Below are 21,054 nucleotides of genomic sequence, written 5' to 3'. Positions count from 1 at the left end.
ATCCCTCTTGCTACCCCTATCCTCCTCCATTCCCCCTCATCCCCCAGCACTCCCTCCCCCTCTTCACCGTCCCTCTTCTGTCCCCTCTCCTCCTCCCTTCCACCACTCCATCCCTGACCCCTCCCTCTCCTTTCCCCTACCCTCAGTCACATCCTCCCTCCATAACCCCTCTCCCCTCCCTACCCCATTCCTCTCCTTCTATCCCCCTCCTCCCCACTCCTCATCTCCCCCATCCCACCCCCCCCCCCCTCTCTCCCTCCTCAACTCCCCCACTTTTCCCTCCCTCTCCCTCCTTACCCTCTCCTCTCCATCAATCCCCCCCCCATCCTCCCTCCTCACCTCCCCAGGATCTTGATGTAAACCACCGTCGGCGATGAAGTTGTACTTGAGGCAGGGGCTGTCGGGGGTCCTATTCCTCCCCGCATGTCTAGAACAGCAGCACCGCTGCCCCCAAATCCAACCTTAGCCTCAGCGCCCAGGCCACGGATCCCCGGCGCGGCCTCTCCCCGGACCCCACACCGGTTCCAACCCCAGTCCCGCTCCTCTCCCTCTCTGCGGGCCTGGAGCAGCAACTCCGCCGCCCCCAGACCCAGCCCCAGCACCCTGACCCCAGATCCCCAGCGTGGCCTCTCACCGCCCCCGGACCTCGCATGTGCTCCAACCCCAGCCCAGGGCCCAGGGTGCAGAAATTAAGTGAAAGTAGAGGACCCGTGGAGGTGTTTGTAAAATAGAAGGAAACTTACCCGTGGAGTCGTTGGGTCCCCGTTGTGAGGCCAGGCAAGTACAGGCTAGAAAAAATGGCGATCGGCAAATCTGGAAAGGCTCCAACTGCACACGTGCAGATAAGTGGGGGTGCTGTTTTAAGTCGTTTTAAATGTCAATAACTTGTAAAATATAACATGAACATGAACGAAAATTGCTAATGCACATCCCAGGACAATCGTGAGTTAAGGTGGGCCTAAAATTGTTGCGTTATCCTGTACCGTTGTTGCGGGGGGGGGGGGGTGGCCTGCGGCGTCACACACACTAACCACCCCACACACACTAACCACCCCCCTTGATATTATATTAATATTATTAATTCACTCCTTTTACCCCATCGCCCGCCCTAATCCCTAACTCGCGCATAGCCCCCAACTCGCAGGCGCGGCTAGAGAGGGAGAGGGTAGAAAGAGCGAGGGCAGAGACAGGGCAGAGGAGCAGAGGCAGAGGACAGAGGCAGCGGGTAGAGGCAGAGGGCAGCCACAGAGGCAAAGAGCGGCAGCAACCTCCCCACCATGCGCCGACACGAGGACCCCTAGCGAGAGGGCGGGTGGGCGAGCAATGGAGCGAGCGAGCATCGACCAAAGGACCGCGGGTTGGGCCGCCGCAAACTTCAGCTATGATCTTTGGTCATCAGTCAACATCCTGATTTCATCACCGGCTGAGTCTTTTGATTAATAGGGGGTGAGGAGAGAGGGGTGGGAGAGGTGACGTCACTCGCAGCGCGAGGATGAAGGCTCGCAGACCCATTGTGACATCATCAGTGAAAGACATTCGTTTTTAAATTCAAATTTTTGTCAGATTTTTGAACATTTTCATTAATAACTCGAGAAATAAAGCATGACATTTTCAGATAAGGTGATTTTGGACTCCAGGGGGAAAATGTCTACCGGAATATGTAAAAATAGTACTGTTACCACGTCGTTTTTTCACGAAGATGTGTTTACACACACATAAATAAATACACATCCAAGATAAGTATCTATCTATCTACTATATATTATTAAAAGTCTGATCTTGACCGATTTTGGCCCACTGTGCTGCGATTTCCGAGAGAACGCCGCCACCTACGGCCGTCATTTTTGGCCACCTCGCTCAGAGCCCCCCTCCGCCTTCCGGGACCAGAGGATTTTTCCCATCGATGAAAAATCAGAGAGATATTAATGTTTTTATTTTTTAAATCCCCATTCTCTCTGCTGCCCCTGCTGGCGGCAGGGGGGAGGGACTATAACCCAGAGGTGTCGTGCCTCACTCACTCTGCCAGACCCAGGAAGCAAGAGGGCTCTCTGAGCTGTGAATAACACTGAACGCACGACTACTCCACTTGAGTCCCCTCGATGTGGCTGCTGCCAAATTGTTTGCCTTTTTATTTAAAGTTTGTGTTCACAAAATGAATTTTGGTTGTCAGGTGGCTGCTGCCCAATTGTTTACCTCGCCTATTTAAAAAAGTTTGTGTTCACAAAATGAATTTTGGTTGTCGGGTGGCTGCTGCCCAATTGTTTGCCTTGGCTTGGCTTTTAAAATCGTTGCAATAGTTGGCTGCCAGCCCAAGAATCCATTTGGCCCACAATGTCGATACTAGCCCTCTGTAAACCAGTACCTTCGGCCTGCAACACCCATACTAGTGCAACAAAGCTGCCCCCCCCCCCACTGGCGAGCCATATTGGAATTGGTGGAGAGGTGGAATATTGCGTTGGTGACCAGCCCTCCCGTGTGATGCTGGGACCCCACGGGTCCCACTTAGTCGAGTAGAGATATATATATATATATATAGGTGTGTGTGTGTGTGGTTTTTTTTGGGAAATGTATTACTTTGATCATTCATAATTTACTCTTGCTTGAGTGCACATTGAAGAGCTCTAGGCTGTACACAGGGCAAGAGAACTCATCACTCAGCCAGGCTGGCAAAACATGATAAGACACACAAAGCAGTTTAACATTCATGTAGCATAGCCCAGGTATAGGCTGACAAGTTGGTTTTTATCATTTTTATTTTCATGCAAACAACGAAAAAAGTGACATCAGGCTGTTTGATCTGAATCCACTTTAATAAATGATTTTTTTCCAATGACCTCGGCCACTGGTTATTCAATTTAATATTTTTTATTGAAACTCGAAAAATAAATGGGATGGGTTGTAAATTTAAGATGTTTGTTGAAACTATGATTTTAAAAATAAACTGTAGCTTGGCTATATGTAACAGTACCCTGCATGTATTATACATATCCAGGGAATAAGACGACCAAACCATGAAACTGAAGTGGTTAATCAATGTCAGTTACCTGCATGAATAGCATTTCTCTAACATCGTAAACTATAATGTATATGTGTTTTTGGATTGCAATTTAACACTAATTAATATTATTATTGGCACTTTGGTCCCATGTGAACTTTTCCACATTTTCCAAACGTACGGGAAAAAGTGATTTTTATCCCATTGTTTTGAGTAATCTCACATCATTTTGTATTCTAGCTCGCTAAAGCATGTACTTCAGGTGTTTTTACGTCTGTTAAGGATGTATTTGTATCAAAACCTAAATCTCACAGTAAATAGGATACGTAAAATGGGACGAGCTCTGTGCTTCTCATCCTCCTATTAACAATGTCATAAGTAGAGCCAGGATTTTGCCATAAGTGCCTTTTCATGCCTTTTTTTGATGATTTCACCAGGATAATGCCTTTTTCACAATTGACTGCCTAAATCAGCCTTTTTATGCCGTTTTGCTAAAAGGTCGTGCTATTTTCTCGAGTTGTACCGTGATTACAATGATATTTTCTATGTTAACATGTTAATATGAATGTTATTATTAACGTGTTAACATAGTATAACTTACAAGGAAACTTCAACCACTGGGCGAAACTGGGGACGCCACCGTCGGTCATTCATTCATTCGTGCCACTGCCCGCTGTTTCAGTCTTCTCCAAGATCTATTTAAGAAAGAACTGCAGATGCTGGAAAAATCGAAGGTAGTAATAATAATAATAATAATATTTATTTATATAGCACTTTTCAACAAAACCAGTATTTGAACCAAAGTGCTTTACAGAGATTGATTAAATTAATTGAACAGATCAATGTAATAAATCCATACAAATCAAAAAAAGAGAAAAAAGAGAAAAAGAAAAAAGACACAGAAACAGTACACTATAGAAATCAACATGAAACGTCCCCCCACAGCAGAATTCACTGTGAGGGAAGGCACCAAAAATATCCAGTTCTCCCCCTCATAGTCCACCCGAGGTCGGGGCCTATATCTGGCCTCCTCAGCCAGCCCGGTATCTTCAGGCCCTCCTGCCGTGGTAGACAAAAAATGCTAAAGAAATTCAGCGGGTGAGGCAGCATCAATGAATAGAAGGAATAGGCGATGTTTCGGGTTGAGACCCTTCTTCAGACTGATGTGGGAGGTGGCGGGAAAAAGAAAGGAAGAAGCGGAGACAGTAGGACAAGAAGGAGCTGGGAAGGGGGAGGAGGGAGAAGACCAGGGCTATCTAAAATTAGAGAAGTCAATGTTGATACCGCTGGGGTGTAGATTAGCCAAGCGAAATACCCAAGCTTGTCTCCCCGTTATATTTACTGCTGGCTCCAGTCGCAAATCTGAGTTTGCATTCATTGATGCTAGAATTCCACTGTGGAAATTGGAAAACAAATCTCTGAGGTATTTTAGAGAAATACGCAGAGGAACATGTACCAAGCGAGTCATCATTACAGAAACATTATATTGACAGCAACTTCAACATTGTTGTGCAGAAAATTAGAGATGAAGTTGCATGCAACAAAATATGGATCTCAATAGACGAGGCAACCGATGCTGTGGGGAGATATGTTGCCAATGTGGTCATCGATACACTATCTTGTTGTTTATATCTTCACTTGCTGTACTTTGGCCAGAAGGTATAAAACATGAGAATGTTCTTCTATTTGTGACTTAAAGTTTTATTCCCCAAAATGTTGCATTTGACATGCTTAGCTCAAGGACTTCATAGAATTGCCAAGCACATACGTAGCTTGTTTCCTAATGTTGATCGCCTAGTTTCCAATGTCAAGAAAATCTTCCTCAAAGCACCTTCACGTGTGCAGTTGTTCAAGGAAATGGCACCCGAGATTCCGCTACCTTCTCAGCCCGTTTTGACTAGGTGGGGTACATGGCTCTCTGCTGTACTCTACTATGCTGCAAATTTTGAAAAGATAAAATAAATCGTCAACTGTTTTGAAGAAGAAGAATCTGCTGCAGTCAGGATCGTCAGTGAAATCATGCAGAAAAAGTCCCTCCACCGCGTGTTTATTGCTTCCAATTTTGCAAACTTCCCGCAAGCTATCATTTCCCTTGATAAATGTGGCAAAACATTAATGAATAACTTGCAGGTTTTCAACAAAGTAACTGACGATATTCGTGAAGTTCCTGGCGATTTAGGTATAGACATACAAGGAAAATGTGAGAGAGTGACTTTAGCTAACAAAGATCTTGAAGAAATAGAAAACATAGCTAAAGTTATCAAAGGTAGTTGTAATGCACAAGATATCGATATGAATATTGAGTCAATAGCTTGTTTCGGGTATGCACCAGCGACCTCAGCTGAGATAGAAAGAGGTTTTTCACAACTGAAGCATATTCTGTCTGACAGACGGCATAGTTTAACACCAGATCATTTGAAAAAATGCTAGTAATTATGTGCAACCAGGCAACTTTGGTCATTTAATGTAGTATACCTGTATAATCTCATATTTTACCATATTTTGGTGGTGGAAATAAATGCTTTGTATGCCTTTTTTTGTCAATAAATGCCTTTTTGTGACTTTTTTGTAATTTTATTGTCCCTTTTTGCCTGCCTATTTCAGAGATTTTTAGTGCCTAAACATCCTGGCTCTAGTCATAAGCTTTTACAAGTGTGAGGTTACAATTCATAGTGATGAGATTAAAAGCCAGGCAGTCTGACAAAGGATAAAAAAAAAAAAATTTAAACGTCAATTTCTAATTGACTGGACTCCTGTAAAAATAATTATGGCCTTGGCATGATTTAACAATGTCTAAACCTCGCAGCTATATAATCACCTTGCTGTTAACAAATCCTAACCACTGAGTAAGAGACGTACTAATAAATAAATAAATAAAATTGATTCATACCATGGTAACTCAGGAGACTTGTTCCAATCAGTTCTCTGTTCCCTAAGGCTCGCAAAACAGACCAAGGAAGTGTAGTTGGAATTATACAGCAAGGGAAATCAATATTACTATCCCTTACAACAATTTTATACAACTACTTGGTGCACATGGTGGGGAAGCTATCACTCCCTTTTCATCCAGGGACCATAATTTAGTATCATTTGACCCTGAGACAATATCAGCCGGTCTATGCTTTGCAAATTAATCCCAAGTCTCCTCTGTAACCCAGATCATTTCTGCTGTAAATTACCCATGGCCTAATTTAAAATTATTCTTTATGGTGAAAAGACGAGAATGGTTCTAATCCTTCAGATTTCAAAGGAAAAATAAATCAGTGGCTACTGTGCTATTCAGGCAGCCAATCTTAGGTCTTTGATGCAAGGCAAGTTACCATCCCACAATCCTGCAGTAAATGCTTAACATAAAACCGTGTGGGCAATAATGCAAGTGATCTCTTTCTCATGCCATGTGTAAAGAACGAAATTGTGTAACAGCACTTGTTTACTTCTGTTGCTTTCTTCATGAAATTATCAACCAAACCAAATGTATCATGGCCTGTAATACAATTTTTATGGACCCCTGCGTAACGGATTTCGGTTATAGCGGATGGATCCCAGACTCTCATCTCGTTACCAACTGCCTAGAGTGCTGGCTTCCAAGGGCTCCCACTGATGGTGAGAAGCTCGTTGGTGCAGGTCAGTGACATCAGCCCCCAGTTTTAAGGTGAACCGACACAAAGTGCTGGAGTAAATCTGCAGACTAAATCAGTCTGAAGAAGGGTGCCGATGTCACCTATCCATGCTGTCACCTGTCCATGTTCAGCAATGCTCTCTGACCTGCTGGAGTTACTCCAATACTTTGTGCCCTTTTGTGCATTAACCATCATCTGCAGTTCTTTGTTTCAACTACACTCAATGATAATAGTAAGATTAAACGAGAACTTACCAGTTTGAAGTTTGATCTTTATTTTATGAGGAGGAACGTTGAGGGAATACGTGAAGAACCCGCTTCCAACGCATGCGTGTCATTCTTCAAAGCAGCGGTGTGAGGTCACAGAAACCTATAATGACCTAACATAGTAAGATTATCAAAGAGATACCAGTTTTTGATATGATCATAAGAGGGTGGGAGCGGAGGGCACGTATTCCCTCAACGTTCCTCCTCATAAAATACAGATCAAACTTCAAACTGGTAAGTTCTCGTTTAATCTTACTATTTTACTTCGGAGTCACGTGAGTGACTACGTGAAGATTTCAAAACTCTGTGACCTCATGCCGTGGAACGAGTCCATGCTTCACAACTGTATTGGGAGAGAGCATCATTAGTAATTTTAAAACACACTTATACAAAGAGTTGTGTGGTATAACGAAAAAATATATAAATTTTTTTAATTGACAATCATAGCCCTGTAACCTTTCGGGCAAATTATATTGTTGAACGTAAAATGGTTTCCGAACACGATGATGGCTCCAAAAAATAACTGGTTTATTATAAAACCTTTGGAAAATCCTTTTGGATGACCATCCTGCCATTCTGAGGATTTGGTCTGTGGGTACCTCTAGAATTTTTGCTGCGGATGTTGCTGCAGCCCTGGTGGAATGAGAGTTAAAAAACATTAGTGTCTATTCCTGCCATCTTTAGGACATATTTGAGCCACCTTGATATAGTTTGGGTCGTGACCCTTTTGTGCGGTTTCTTGTAAGAGATTAACAACGCCATTCTCTGACCTTGAATGCTCTTAGTATATTCTATGTATATTTGGATGTGTCTTGCTATACACAGTCGTTCGTCATATGGGTATACCATAAATTCAAACAGTTGACCCGATGAACCTGGTCTGTTTTCTTTTATTAAATCCTGTATGACAAACACCAGTTTCTCGGGTGAGATGATCAGGGAGTCCAGGCTCAGTTTGCTTAATGGCTGGACTCGTTGTGCTGTAACTACCGCCATGAGCATAACCATCTTCATGGTCCGTTACTGAAGTGACAATGCTGTTATGGGCTACCAGCTCCTCAGCATGTTTAGAACGACACCCACCTCCCAGATTTCGGAGTACCTGGTTTTAGGGGGATTCCATTGAATATGCCCCTCATGATTTTTGTTACCAGGGGGTGCGTTCCCACCGTGTGCCGCTCCGTTCCTTGTGATAGGTAATTGGAGAGTGCACTTCTGGCACTATTGATGGCACTGTAGCTCCATCGATTATCATAATGGAGGCTTGTTAAAATTCCAATACGGCCAGAATGTTCTTGGCCTTTTGGTCGAGGTTGTTGTCCAAGCAGTATATGCCCCATTTCTTGATGTGTCCAAGGTACTGCTTCCGTGTTGACAGTCTTAGTGCAGATGAGATGAGATTCATCGTCCTGTCTGACAGCCCCATGCCGTGTAGTGGGTCTTTCAGACTCTACAAATCAACAAATCCATAGTCTTATGGCATGGATGACTGCCCCCAGTCACTGGATGAATTAATAAATTTGGCTATGTTCATGAGGGAACATGGTTCTAACACCATCCCCTGTATGACCGAATACCATGATTGAGTAGGCCAGTCGGGTACTATGAGAATCCCAGATGCCGAGTCTTGTTGAATTTTTTCCCTAGTACCCCATTGATGGGGCAGAACGGGGGAAATACATCACCCTATGGCTTTGTTTACGTAACAATGCCAAGCTGGTTTTAGAATTTTAGTAAATAATATTGGGGCTGATGTTTGCCCCTTTGGTAAGCTTTATATTGCCAAAGTTCCCCCCCCCCCCCCCCCATCCAGTTAAATTTCAAACACCGTCTGTGATCCCCTCTGATGGGTACTGTATAGTATGTATCTTTTGAGTCAATGCCTGCCATATAGAAACCCCAGCTGACACCAAGTCTTTATCAGTAATAAGAGTATCCATCTTAAAATGAACATATTGAACGAATGTGTTTAGGGTTGAAAGGTCAATGATAATCCTGCAACCCCCATCTATTTTATTTTTAATAAATATGTTTCATACAAATTCTAATGTTCCATGAAAAGTATGCTCAATCACACTTTTTGTGTACAATTTTTGTTTTATGTAAGGACAAAATGCCATTCTGGTGTATGTTGTACTGGGGTTATGGGGATGAGTAAATTCTATCAGATAACCCGGAATACTGCTGAGATTATATGAGTCTGTAGTGATTTTACACCATTCATATCTGTAGTGTTGCAACCTCCCCGCCCGCACCGTCGTGGGTCCCTTTTTTACAGAAGAACCACACCCACCTACCTCCATGGTTACCGGTGGTTGTGTTATTTCCTTGGTTTTTTGAAAAGGGGGGTTCTGGTTTGATATCTCTTGTTCGGGGTTGTGTGGGAGGTTGAGGCTTCCGCATCTTCCAGGGTGGCCGTCCCTGGCCATACCCTAAAAAGGCTGCTGCGGGTTATATTGATTTCTGGCACTGCCACTGGTATGAGCCACATTTTTATGGCCTTGCATGTGGCTGGTATCGTGCTCCAAAATAGGCCCTTGCGCTGGCCTTGATGAGCCCCAGTGTCTTGGCTTCGTCCACACACGGTTCTTTGTTTGCAAATGGTAGCATTTTAGGGGTCCAGTGCTGGCTGAATGGCAGCCTTCCACATGTAGTTCAGCTCATATTGCATATTACTAAAACAGAGCTAGTGCGTCTTGATGGTCTTTGGTTACCTCTGTTTAGTCCAGGGTGCGGGTGTATGCTGTGATCCCTTCCGTCAATCCCTTTAAGGTTTTCTGGATCTTGAGGTCCTGGTTCCTGATGTTCCTCCCCATATGCTGCCAAATGCATTGGTTTACACTGGGCACCTGTAATGCCTCACCGTTGCCAGGTGGCAGATGTCTGGCCAGTCTCTGTAAATATTTCTTGTTGGAGTTTGTGGCCAGACATATAGTTAATACTATTGCCATCCTGGATCCAAGTCTACCCCTGTTTGACTTGGTTTAAAGTAATCAGCCACCATGTCCAGCAGAGTCCCTGCTGTGTTAGGATCATGGGACGCTGTATTACCAGGCTCTGGCCCATCAGGGTCCTGCCTACTCTTTTTTATAGAGTTAGAGATCTCTAGGGGTCCCGCACGGGGTACCCATGTGGGGCTTACCTCCTGCCCACTGTGGCTAGTCTCCACATCCATGTGACTGCTACTGTGAAGGAGCTCCTTTTTTCCCCCCGCTGTTTCCGTCCCCCGTACACACGGGCACTGGTTTGCGGGTTTTCCTCGCCCTACCGCTGGCTACACCGGTCTTGTATGTAGGTCCACCTCTCCATACGGTCCCGGTACTCACAGGCACCTGTGCTGGCTGCTGTCATGCTGCAGCCACTCGTACCGGCTTCCTCCAGCGGGGGCTAGCGGGTCCACGCCGTCTCCGTACTTCCAGCGCCATGGACCCATCTAATACTTTAACCAAAGGATTAATAAACAGATTTTTATGAAAAAACATAGAAATTAGGTGCAGGAGCAGGCCATTCAGCCCCTCGAGCCTGCACCGCCACTCAATTCAATGGGGTCCGTGGGGTTGTACCCGATACGTCTGGTTTTTGCTGTGTAGGCGGTCAAAACCCGGCTCCAACGCTCTCAGCGCTCCTGGCTGCTCGTTTATCTCAGACCGCTGGGACCGCCCCCGGTACTCACGGTACTGGTCCCTCGCGGTCGTTGCAGCCTCCAATGCCCTCAGTTCTGGGCACTCCTGCTTATATGGTCCTTAGATAAGGGACGTATCAGATATTAAAACTGATAATAAACAGATACTATACTTGATCTTAGCCAAAAGGCCAAGAAGCGATCTCTGTAACTAAAAAACCCGCTGGGACCAACCCCGGTACTCACGGTACTGGTCCCTCGCGGTCGATTGCAGCCAGTCAACTCCACTGCAATGTCCTTAGTTTGTGAGCCTCGGCGCTGGCTGGTAGCGCTGCTTCAAGCCAGACTCGCTTCCAAAGCGAGACTGGCATACTGGCCGAGAAATGAATTTTCCCCTGGTGCGGGAGCGAAGTCGGGCACAGGTGTTTTCCCTCTCCGGGAATCGATGTGCCGTTGCTGCTCCTGCCGCTGCCGGCTGCCGTTGCTGCTCCCGTTGCTGCTTCTGCCGGCTGCCGCTGCCACTGCCGCTGCCGTTGCTGCTCCTGCCGGCTGCCTGCACTCCGCGGTTCTCCCGCCAGCTTTCTGCAGCTTACATGGACCCGGTCCATGTCTGCACCTAAAGGGTAAGTGGAAGGAACGCAGAGTCTCTTACCTGCTGTTCCCGACTTTCCATTCTCCCCTCCATGTAGCGTCGGTCCTTGGCTGTTGTCCGAGTTGTCGGACTGACGGCTCCGGAGTACTTCCTTGTCGGCGTTTTCTCCCGGAGCTGAAGTCCATTTTATCCCCTAATTTTAAAAAGGGGGCAGAGCACTAATACAACCCACTGTTTTGTGGGTTGTTGGCTCTGTTTTTCTCCACCCCGTATGGGGTGAAGTTGGCACTCGCTCCCGTTATGGGAGACAGTGGTGCCGACTTCCGTTGCTGGTGCCTGCTGCTGTTCAGCGGCAGCTCGGCAGCCTTCCTGCAAACAAGAAGAAAGGTAAGGAAATTTCTTACCTGTTCCGCAGCCCCAGGCCCATGTAGCGTCGGTCTTTGGGGCTGTTGTCCGAGTTGTCGGACTGTCGGCTCCGGAGTACTCCCTTGTCGGCGTTCTCTTCCCGGAGCTGAAGTCGCACGAACTCCCGCTAAGGGAGACTGTCGTGCCACCGGCCGTTGCTGGCTGCCTGCTGCTTGCAGACTCCTCCCCCGCCAGCTTTCAACAGCCTTCTGTAGAAAAAAGGTAAGTATGGAAACGATGTTCCCTTACCTTACTGTTGCAGGTTCGAAACCCTGCCGTTTGGGAGGAACGTCCTTCCTCCCGACAATGACGAGTTGCAATGCGTGTAGCGTAATGACACGCATGCGTTGGAAGCGGGTTCTTCACGTAGTCACTCACGTGACTCCGAAGTAAAATACCTTACTCGGTTATAACAGACAATCGGCAATGACAGACATCATTCCCCCCTCACATGTTCCGTTATAACAAGAGTTTACTGTAATTGAATTGGATTGTAAGGCTTGAGAAGCAAGTGGCATTCAAGACAACTCTACAATGTAGATGATATGTCTTTAGTTTACTTTGTCAATTTTTACACTCCTCCACCCCCCCATCTCCCTCCTCCACCCCACCTCTCCCTCTTCCAACCCACCTCTCCCTCCTCCACACTCCCCCGTCTCCCTCTACCACTCCACTGCCCACCCCATCTCCCTCCTCCCCATTTCCCTCATCCTCCTCCCCGCACTCTCATTCCCTGCTTCAGCACCTACCCAGGTCGAAGAGCAGCACCAGGTCCTGGATTTCGTACTCAGCCCGGCCCTGGCTGTAGGCAGCCAGCAGGCAGCCGAAGCATTAGCGGACCTGGGCCTCTACGGTGCCAAGCTCGATGTGCCGGGGGCGGGGTGAGGGTGGGCGGGTGGCTGAGCAAGAGCCGCCCACAGAGCAGGAAGCGGAGGCTGTGCTCCAGGTTGGGGGCGGCCGGGCGGCCCGCAAGGCGCTGGGACACCATGTCTTGGCGGACGCTACACAGCCGGTCCATCACAAAGTCGTGGACGAGGGGCCAGGGCTCAGGCATAACTCCAGACCCCGGCTCGGCGCATGCCTGGGCTCCAACTCCAGGCTCAGCCCCTGGCCCCGGCCCCAAACTCGGCCGCAGCCTTGACCCAGGCCCCGACTTCATCTCCGGGCTCGTCCCTGACCCCAGACCCAGGCACGTCCTTAGGTGCAGGAGTAGGCCATTCGGCCCTTCGAGCCAGCACCGCCATTCAATGTGACCATGGCTGATCATCCCCGTTCCTGCCTTCTCCCCCTATCCCCTGACTCCACAATCTTTAAGAGCCATATCTAGCTCTCTCTTAAAAGTATCCATAGAACCGGCCTCCACCGCCCTCTGAGGCAGAGAATTCCACAGACTCGCAACTCTCTGTGAGAAAAAGTGTTTCCTCGTCTCCGTTCTAAATGGCTTGCCCCTTATTCTTAAACTGTGGCCCCTGATTCTGGACTCCCCCAACATCGGGAACATGTTTCCTGCTTCTAGCGCGTCCAAACCCTTAATCTATATTACTAAAAGTCTGTTCTTGACCACTTCCTGTTCTATATATTGATTTTAGAAAAAGCGATGCCACTTACGGCTGTGATTTTTTGGCCATCTTACTCAGAGTCCCCCTCCACTGTGCAGGACAAGAGGATTTTTCCCATCGATTAAAAATATAATAGTTATTAGTGTTTAAAAATGTTGAGATTCTCTCTCCTGAAGGCCACGCCCCTTCCAGAGGGACTATAAAACCCGGAAGTGTTGAGTGCCTCAGTCAGTCTCTGCAAGATGGGGGAAGCGAGAGGGTCACGTCTCTCAGTTTGAGCTGTGAATAACACTGAACACATGTCTACTAAACTGTGAGTGTGGTTTTACTGACATTGAGTGCCCTTAATGTGGTTTGAAAATGAAAATGTGGTTGGTTTGAAATAAAGCACTGCAAATGGTGGTTGGTTTAAATAAAGTTTGAAATTGGTGGCCTTGCACCCTGCTTGAAGTGGTATGAAAACTGCACTTGAATTTGGTGGCCTTGCACCCTGCTTGAAGTGGTCGGAAACTGCACTTGAATTTGGTGGCCTTGCACCATGCTTGAAATGGTATGAAGATGCACTTGAATTTGGTTGTCTTGCACCCTGCTTGAAATGGTATGAAACTGCACTTGAATTTGATTGTCTTGCACCCTGTTTGAAATGGCATGAAACAGCACTTGAATTTGGTGACCTTGCACCCTGCTTGAAGTGGCATGAAACTGCACTGCACTTCATCATCATCATTATCTTCTGAAAAATCATTTAGGCATGGGCAATATGTACTGGTTTTACCAGTGGAGCAGCTATGGTGGCACAGTGGCACAGCTGCTGAATCACAGCACTAGAGACCCGGGTTTGATTCTGACCTCAAGTGTTGTCTGTATGAAGTTTGCACGTTCCCCCTGTAACCGCATGTTTTTTTCTCTGGGTGCTCCGGTTTCCTCCCACATCTCAAAGCGTGCAGGTTTTTAGGTTAATTGGCTTCTTCAAAAAATCGTCCTTAAAGTACAGGAAGTGATTGAGAAAGTGGGCAACCTAGAACTTGCGGGTGAAAGGCTGATCAATGGTTGGTGTGGACTCAGCGGGCTGATGGGCCCGTTTCCATGCTGTATCACTAAAACTAAATCATAAACCTCATGAATGGATATTTCAATGATCATGTGTTCATAACCACCATTTATTTACTAAATATGGAATGAAACACAACAAGTAATCAAAGCACTTAAACATTAAGTTTTTAGCAAAGTATTTCCAATGCACCACGATTACATGCAGTTGAAAATTTAAGTTGAGAGTAACTCGGTTTTCAGATAGTTATAAGAATGAGGTTGTGTGGACCTTTAATTGAGTATTCAACGCCATTTGTTATTGAAAGGTTTCATTCTGGAAGTACATTTGCATTTTAATAATTTGAAATGAAAAATATATTATATTACAGATGCAAAATACACTTTATTCAAAGACATTTCCATTTATTTCACATTAAAGATTAGGCTGTAGTGGACAAACTACACTGAGCTTTTAATGTCAATACTAATAGCAGCAGCATTCAACAAAGGCAGAGATCAAAAGCTATTCTGAATCCTTTGAGCTACATATTACATAAATGGACTTGGAATATAAACTGCATATTGAGTTATTTAATGTTCACATGGAAATCATTTTATCCTTTGATTGAAAACTTGTAAACAGCAAGGTCACCATCAGATTATCATGTATGCAGTGGATTGCTCCACATCCATATATTATCAGATTGCACTGTAGAATTTGAGGCACAAACTGAAGCTGCTGCAGGTAGAGACAGGAGAGTAGCGGGATTACCAAGTTAGTAAGTTTCCAAGGTTGTTATCAGCTATCCCACTTGAAGCCGAGACTTCTTAAATTCCTCTTTTTTACTCCGGATATTAGGAGGTAAAAATGGGGTGGGGGGGGGGGGATTTTTCAAGCAAGCCGGTTACCTGGCAGAAAGTGGAATAATACCCTGATCATTCGCCTTGTAATTCCTGTCAGGAATCAAGGTGACAGACGCTGAGAAGTGCTATAATTAGAGCAACGCTTCCTCAGAATTCTGAATGATTAAGCCATTGAAGGATGCTTGAGTTGCCTAATTGTACTGCAGGTACATTCTCACCAGCTACTCAAGATTCATTATATTGTGCTGCATTCTTCATAGTTTTGTTCTGTAAAGAAAACAAACTATAGGGATGTAAAAGGAGACTGTCGGAGCAGGAAGATCAAAAGGTATTTGAATATACTATCAAGGTGCCTATGTTAAAGTTAATATATATTTTTTGATATTGAATCCCATGATGAGTTTGAGTGCTTTCATTAGAAATTGGATGTTATCTAATAATTTTCTTTAGCAATTCAACACATAATGTAATCTAAGTTACTTGTGTAAGAAACTCATTTTTTAAATAGATTAATTATTTGCCAAAGGACTACAAAAACAATGAAATGTCTAAACACTGACAATATGTATTTTTTCTTCTTCACCAGAATACTGAGATCATCAATACTGCAATACTTACAGGAAGGACTGTGGCTATTCCTCTAAAGGTCATTGCAGTGGAAGTGAATGGAATCATCACAGATGTGTCATCCTTTGTTGAGTGCAGGTCCACTAATGAAGATATTATTAAGGTAACTTCACTCAAAATGGTGGAATAACAATGTAGTTTGCATAAATTGTTCACAAATATTGGCAGCTGAATTAATTTCTTCTGTCCACTCAGTAGCAGATTGATTAGTCAGGAAAATTGATGTAGTATTAGTATTTCCATTATACATTAAGCAGCTGTCATCGTAAACATGAAGTCCAGTGTGATCAAAATGGAGCAACATGACTGATGTGGTGTAAAGATATCTTGAACAGATATTTATACACTGAATATAATTTATATCAGTGAGAAACATCTCGAGATTATAATTATGTTGTAACTATAATGTAAATATTGCCTATTTTTCAAAATGTACATATGATTTTCAAATTGTGCGCAAGATATTATAAATAAAATGGTATTTGTGTAAACAGGAATACCCTTCTTACCAGCCAAATCCTAAAAATATTCTGAGAAGCTGACAGGATATTTACCTATCTTTCTTTTGTGAGGGCATTTAGATTATGTTGGAGGAAACTGTGTGTTGACCTGGTAGCACACAAAGACAATGGTTACAGGTGGATTTCACATTTTTGAAATAATAATGACCAATGACCAACGTCTCTGTAGCTTTTTATCCTTGTTTTATTCGGCCAGAGTTATCTTTAACCTTCTGTTTCCTAATATTTAGGAAACCATTCTCCCATTTGTCTAACAAATGGGTACAATAGGTGTAGGCCAGCTTAAACAATGTAGGTAAATCTTAAATGGCGCTCCTGATATTGGCTTCCTGCTGAAGCATCCAGGCAATGGCTGAATGCCACAGTCATTATGATTAGTTGGCTTCACTAAGCTTCTATGTTCTTTTTGAGGACTGCCAAATTTAGCATGTTGAACTGTGTTTTCATTTCACTCCCAATGACAAATCAAGGCTAATAACAGTGCTACACAAGGTAAATGAATAGATCTGTGTCCTAGAGGCTTCCTTTATAGTCTTGGGTGGGAAACTGCCTCAGTGAAATACTGAATAATCAATTGTATATAGTTTCTTTCACTATTAGATTATGTAAATTATTCTGTATTACCTGAGGTATGATATGCAAGAATAATCATATTCATTACAGAATCTCAGCTATGTTTTGTAAATTATTTGCACCAACTTCATTGAACAAGGTAATTAATAACTAGTTATAAAGAAAATTGCGTAGCACATTGGATAGAATTAATATGAATACATCTTTCCATAGAACAGCTTCCTTTAACAAACCAAGCTGAATGTTTTTATCTTCCATATTTTAGACTAGAGCATTTGTAGAATGTAGCCAATTGACAGAATGTATAGAACTTTGCGCTGTTATTTCAACCCTCTTAAGGATACAATTTATTCCACATTCTTCATATAGGCTTGTAGACTAAAACATAACCAAAGTTTAAAAGATCCACTTCAAAGCATCACCCATTTATTTTTAGATGTAGCATTGCCCTCATCCGAAGGTGGTGTAAAATTGTTTGATCTTGTATTCCTTCTCAAGATGTAAATGTTTCCATCACGCTAATTGAAGAATAAGTTCTCCCCATACTTCTGAGTAATATATATCCTCTAATCATTATTGTGAGGTTATGCATTTTGGTGGCAAAAACAGGAAAGCAGACTATTATCTAAATGGTGGCTGACTAGGAAAAGGGGAGATGCAGCGAGACCTGGGTGTCATGGTACACCAGTCATTGAAAGTAGGCATGCAGGTGCAGCAGGCAGTGAAGAAAGCAAATGGTATGTTAGCTTTCATAGCAAAAGGATTTGAGTATAGGAGCAGGGAGGTTCTACTGCAGTTGTACAGGGTCTTGGTGAGACCACACCTGGAGTATTGCGTACAGTCTCCAAATCTGAGGAAGGACATTCTTGCCATAGAGGGAGTGCAGAGAAGGTTCACCAGACTGATTCCTGGGATGTCAGGACTGTCTTATGAAGAAAGACTGGATAGACTTGGTTTATACTCTCTAGAATTTAGGAGACTGAGAGGGGATCTTATAGAAACTTACAAAATTCTTAAGGGGTTGGACAGGCTAGATGCAGGAAGATTGCTCCCGATGTTGGGGAAGTCCAGGACAAGGGGGTCACAGCTTAAGGATAAGGGGGAAATCCTTTAAAACTGAGATGAGAAGAACTTTTTTCACACAGAGTGGTGAATCTCTGGAACTCTCTGCCACAGAGGGTAGTCGAGGCCAGTTCATTGGCTATATTTAAGAGGGAGTTAGATGTGGCCCTTGTGGCTAAGGGGATCAGAGGGTATGGAGAGAAGGCAGTTACGGGATACTGAGTTGGATGATCAGCCATGATCATATTGAATGGCGGTGCAGGCTCGAAGGGCCGAATGGCCTACTCCTGCACCTAATTTCTATGTTTCTATGTTTGTAAACTAGTTATCTCATGTTGATTATTATATCAGTTATTTTTGGACATCAATAAACGTGCCTATTTCTGACCTTATGATGGAAAAAAGGTTATTTAGAAAACAGATGAACGACTGGATCTGAGACACTGCGCTGAGGAACTGATTTAGCAATATCCTGAGCTGGAAAATGATTGATCTACCACAACCACAACTATCTATTTTTGTGTGAGGTCTGACTGACTCTACAGTGCATTCAGAAAGTATTCAAACCCCTTCACTTTTCCACATTCTAAAATGGATTAAATTATTTTTTTAATCATCAATCTACGCACAATATCACATAATAAAAAAGCAAAAACAGGTGTTTAGAAATTTTTGCAAAGTAATTAAAAAGAAATAACTGAAATATCACATTTACATAAGTATTCAGACCCTTTACTCAGTACTTTGTTGAGGCACCTTTGACAGTGATTTATGCCTCAAATCTGGGGAATTTTAGATTTTTTTGTGGTAGAAGTCCATGTTAACTGCACAAATTAGCTGCTATTTCCTAAATCTTTAGTCAGCAAAGGTGATGTAGGAATCGACAGCCATTTTGTGTAAAGTTCAAAAGTGCATAATTAGCTGTAAAGCACCGTAATAAAATAAAAGAAGATAGAATATAAATGTTTTCGTAGGTGGTACAGGCAGTAACCAGGAGGGAGTAAATTTCAACATGGAGGTTTCAACTGCCCGGATCATATCAACTTCCTGAGTGGTATTGGAGTTGAACTTGTTGCAACAAATGGAAAATATTCCATCCTGACTTCTGCCCTGTAGATGGTGTAAAGGAATCAGGATGTGAGCATTGCCTTGGTCCGGACTACAATTTTGGCTTCTGTTTATTTGTAACTGGTCTGATTGTTTCCTCTCTGTCAACAGTGAAGCTAACACTCTTGAGTACAGAACTTGCTACAAGTTACGACACTGAAAGTCGAGAGGAGGTCATGGATATTTTCTTGTAGGAGATGTTCATTGCCTTGCACTTATGCGCAGTGAATATTCATGTATCAGTCATTGCAGGCATGTTATTCAGATCGCACTGCATACAGGCATAGCTTTTTTGAACAGGGCATATCCTGTCAATTTTCCGTACTGTACTGTAGAAGCTGGACATGCATCTGTAGATAAACCGTGTGGATTCAGTCTGAAGAAGGGTCTCGACCCGAAACGTCGCCTATTCCTTCTCTCCAGAGATGCTGCCTCACCCGCTGAGTTACTCCAGCATTTTGTGTCTACCATCTGTAGATGAACTTTGCTAGTGGCTTGCCTTCAGTACTATAGCCAGGGCATTGTTGCCATCCATAATCTATACCAAATCTTGTGTTCGAAGATGTTTTTTGATATATGGATTAATTGGAATTGATTGTATATTGATTATTGTGATAGTGGAGACCTCAGGAGATGCTCAAGATTATAACATTTGAGCTTTTGTTTTTTGGCACTTGAGCTCTGCTATCATTCAGGATAAAGATTCTTATCTCCTCCAGCCAGTTGTCTAATTGTCCACTACTTCATGATCATACGCTGAACTAAAGAGCTCTGACTTGATCCACTGGTAGTGAGATTTGTTTATCTCTTGGTATTCTATATACACACACATTCTAATTAGTATTCTATAGCGGGGAATCGCAGTAGTCCAGCCAAAAACTAAGCGGACACAAGTTGTGTGCTCGAGACGTGTTTTATTCGGTATGATACAGCTCCCTACTCCTCAAATGGGCACGGGCGTTGCTCGACCTTGCCCTATGGGTCAACCCCGTGACCTGCGCCTCCCACACCGAGACACCTAACTCCTCCCTTCAGAGCCGAGGGTTCGCCCTGCCCGTGGCCAACCACCAGGTGCCGCCACAATTCTATTTATTGATTAGAATGTATGTGTATGTAGTCCTGCATAGCTTCACCAAGTTGGCATCCTACTTTGCAGCTCTTTTGCAAACCTCATTGAATCAGGTTTGGTCTCCTATTTTAGTGTTGATGGGAGAGAAAGTTAAGAAAACTATGGTGTTGCATATTGTGGTTGTATATAATACTAGTGCTGAAGATGCCTTATGGTTTAAATGTGTAGGAAGGAACTGCAGATAATGGTTTACATCAAAGAAAAGACACAATATGCTGAAGTAACTCAGCAGGTCAGGCAGCATCTCTGGAGATAAGTAATAGGTGACGTTTCGGATCGAGACCAACCTTCAGACAGAGTCAGGGGAGAGGGGAAACGAGGTAGGAAAATGTTCAGAAAAATTAGAGTCGGCACCGATGGCCAAAGAAAGATGAAGTCTACAATGGTCCATTATTGACTGGAAAAGGTGATTTGTTGGCTGAGTTATATGTGACCACCGCGGACTTTATCACCAAGGTCTCGGGGTGAGGCTAGTCGGGAGCTCCAACGCCGCAGAAGGATCGACCTGCCCTGACGAGAAGTTTGTTCGCCCGGCGCAGGGGAGCTGCAGGAGTGGAGCGCCTTGATGCGGAGGGCCCGAACACTGGCTACAGGAGTCAAGATGTTCCCTTCAAAGGGGGCTCGAGGCCCACGACCGCGGAAGAGCAAGGGGAAGGACTTGAACTATATTTCGCCTTCCACCACAGTGACTCCTGCACACTCCTCACTGTGGTGGAAGGCGAAATGTTCAACGTTAAAAGGTGTTTTGATTGTTTTGTCTCCAAGATGGCTGCCGGAAGGGAGAGTGAACATTGGCGCGTTAAGCTGCAGCTGCTCCCTCTTTCAATTGTTGTTGATGTCCCTGCTATTTTTTTTTGTTTTTGTTTTTGTTTTATTTTTCTTATTAAATTTTGTAAGACGTCCTTGAGAGTCTTTGAAAGGCGCCCATAAGTATAATGTTAATAATAATAATAAATATGCTCGTGATGATGCCGTAAGCAAGTTTTTTTACTGTACCTGTAGCTCATGCACATGACAATAAACAGGACTTGACTTGACTTCCTTGGCTGGATCTCTAAGGGAGTAACCAAAACCAGCATC

General features: G+C 44.1%; 1 protein-coding gene and 1 pseudogene across 2 annotated transcripts in view; one reads left to right on the top strand and one right to left on the bottom strand.

Moving 5' to 3' along the window:
* tmem132e (transmembrane protein 132E) overlaps positions 1–21,054 on the top strand; it is a 151,634-nt gene that overhangs the window by 86,683 nt on the left and 43,897 nt on the right. For both annotated transcript variants that reach the window (XM_055657955.1, XM_055657954.1), the window contains exon 5: positions 15,542–15,685. In XM_055657955.1, coding sequence (XP_055513930.1) covers positions 15,542–15,685 — 144 coding nt within the window. The remainder of the gene's footprint in view (positions 1–15,541; positions 15,686–21,054) is intronic.
* Positions 10,602–10,706, bottom strand: LOC129710896 (U2 spliceosomal RNA; annotated as a pseudogene).

Source organism: Leucoraja erinacea, chromosome 28, assembly GCF_028641065.1.
Source record: "Leucoraja erinacea ecotype New England chromosome 28, Leri_hhj_1, whole genome shotgun sequence".
Lineage (NCBI taxonomy): Eukaryota > Metazoa > Chordata > Chondrichthyes > Rajiformes > Rajidae > Leucoraja > Leucoraja erinaceus.
Note: the sequence above shows the minus strand (reverse complement) of the source record. Positions and strands in the feature narration are given on the sequence as shown.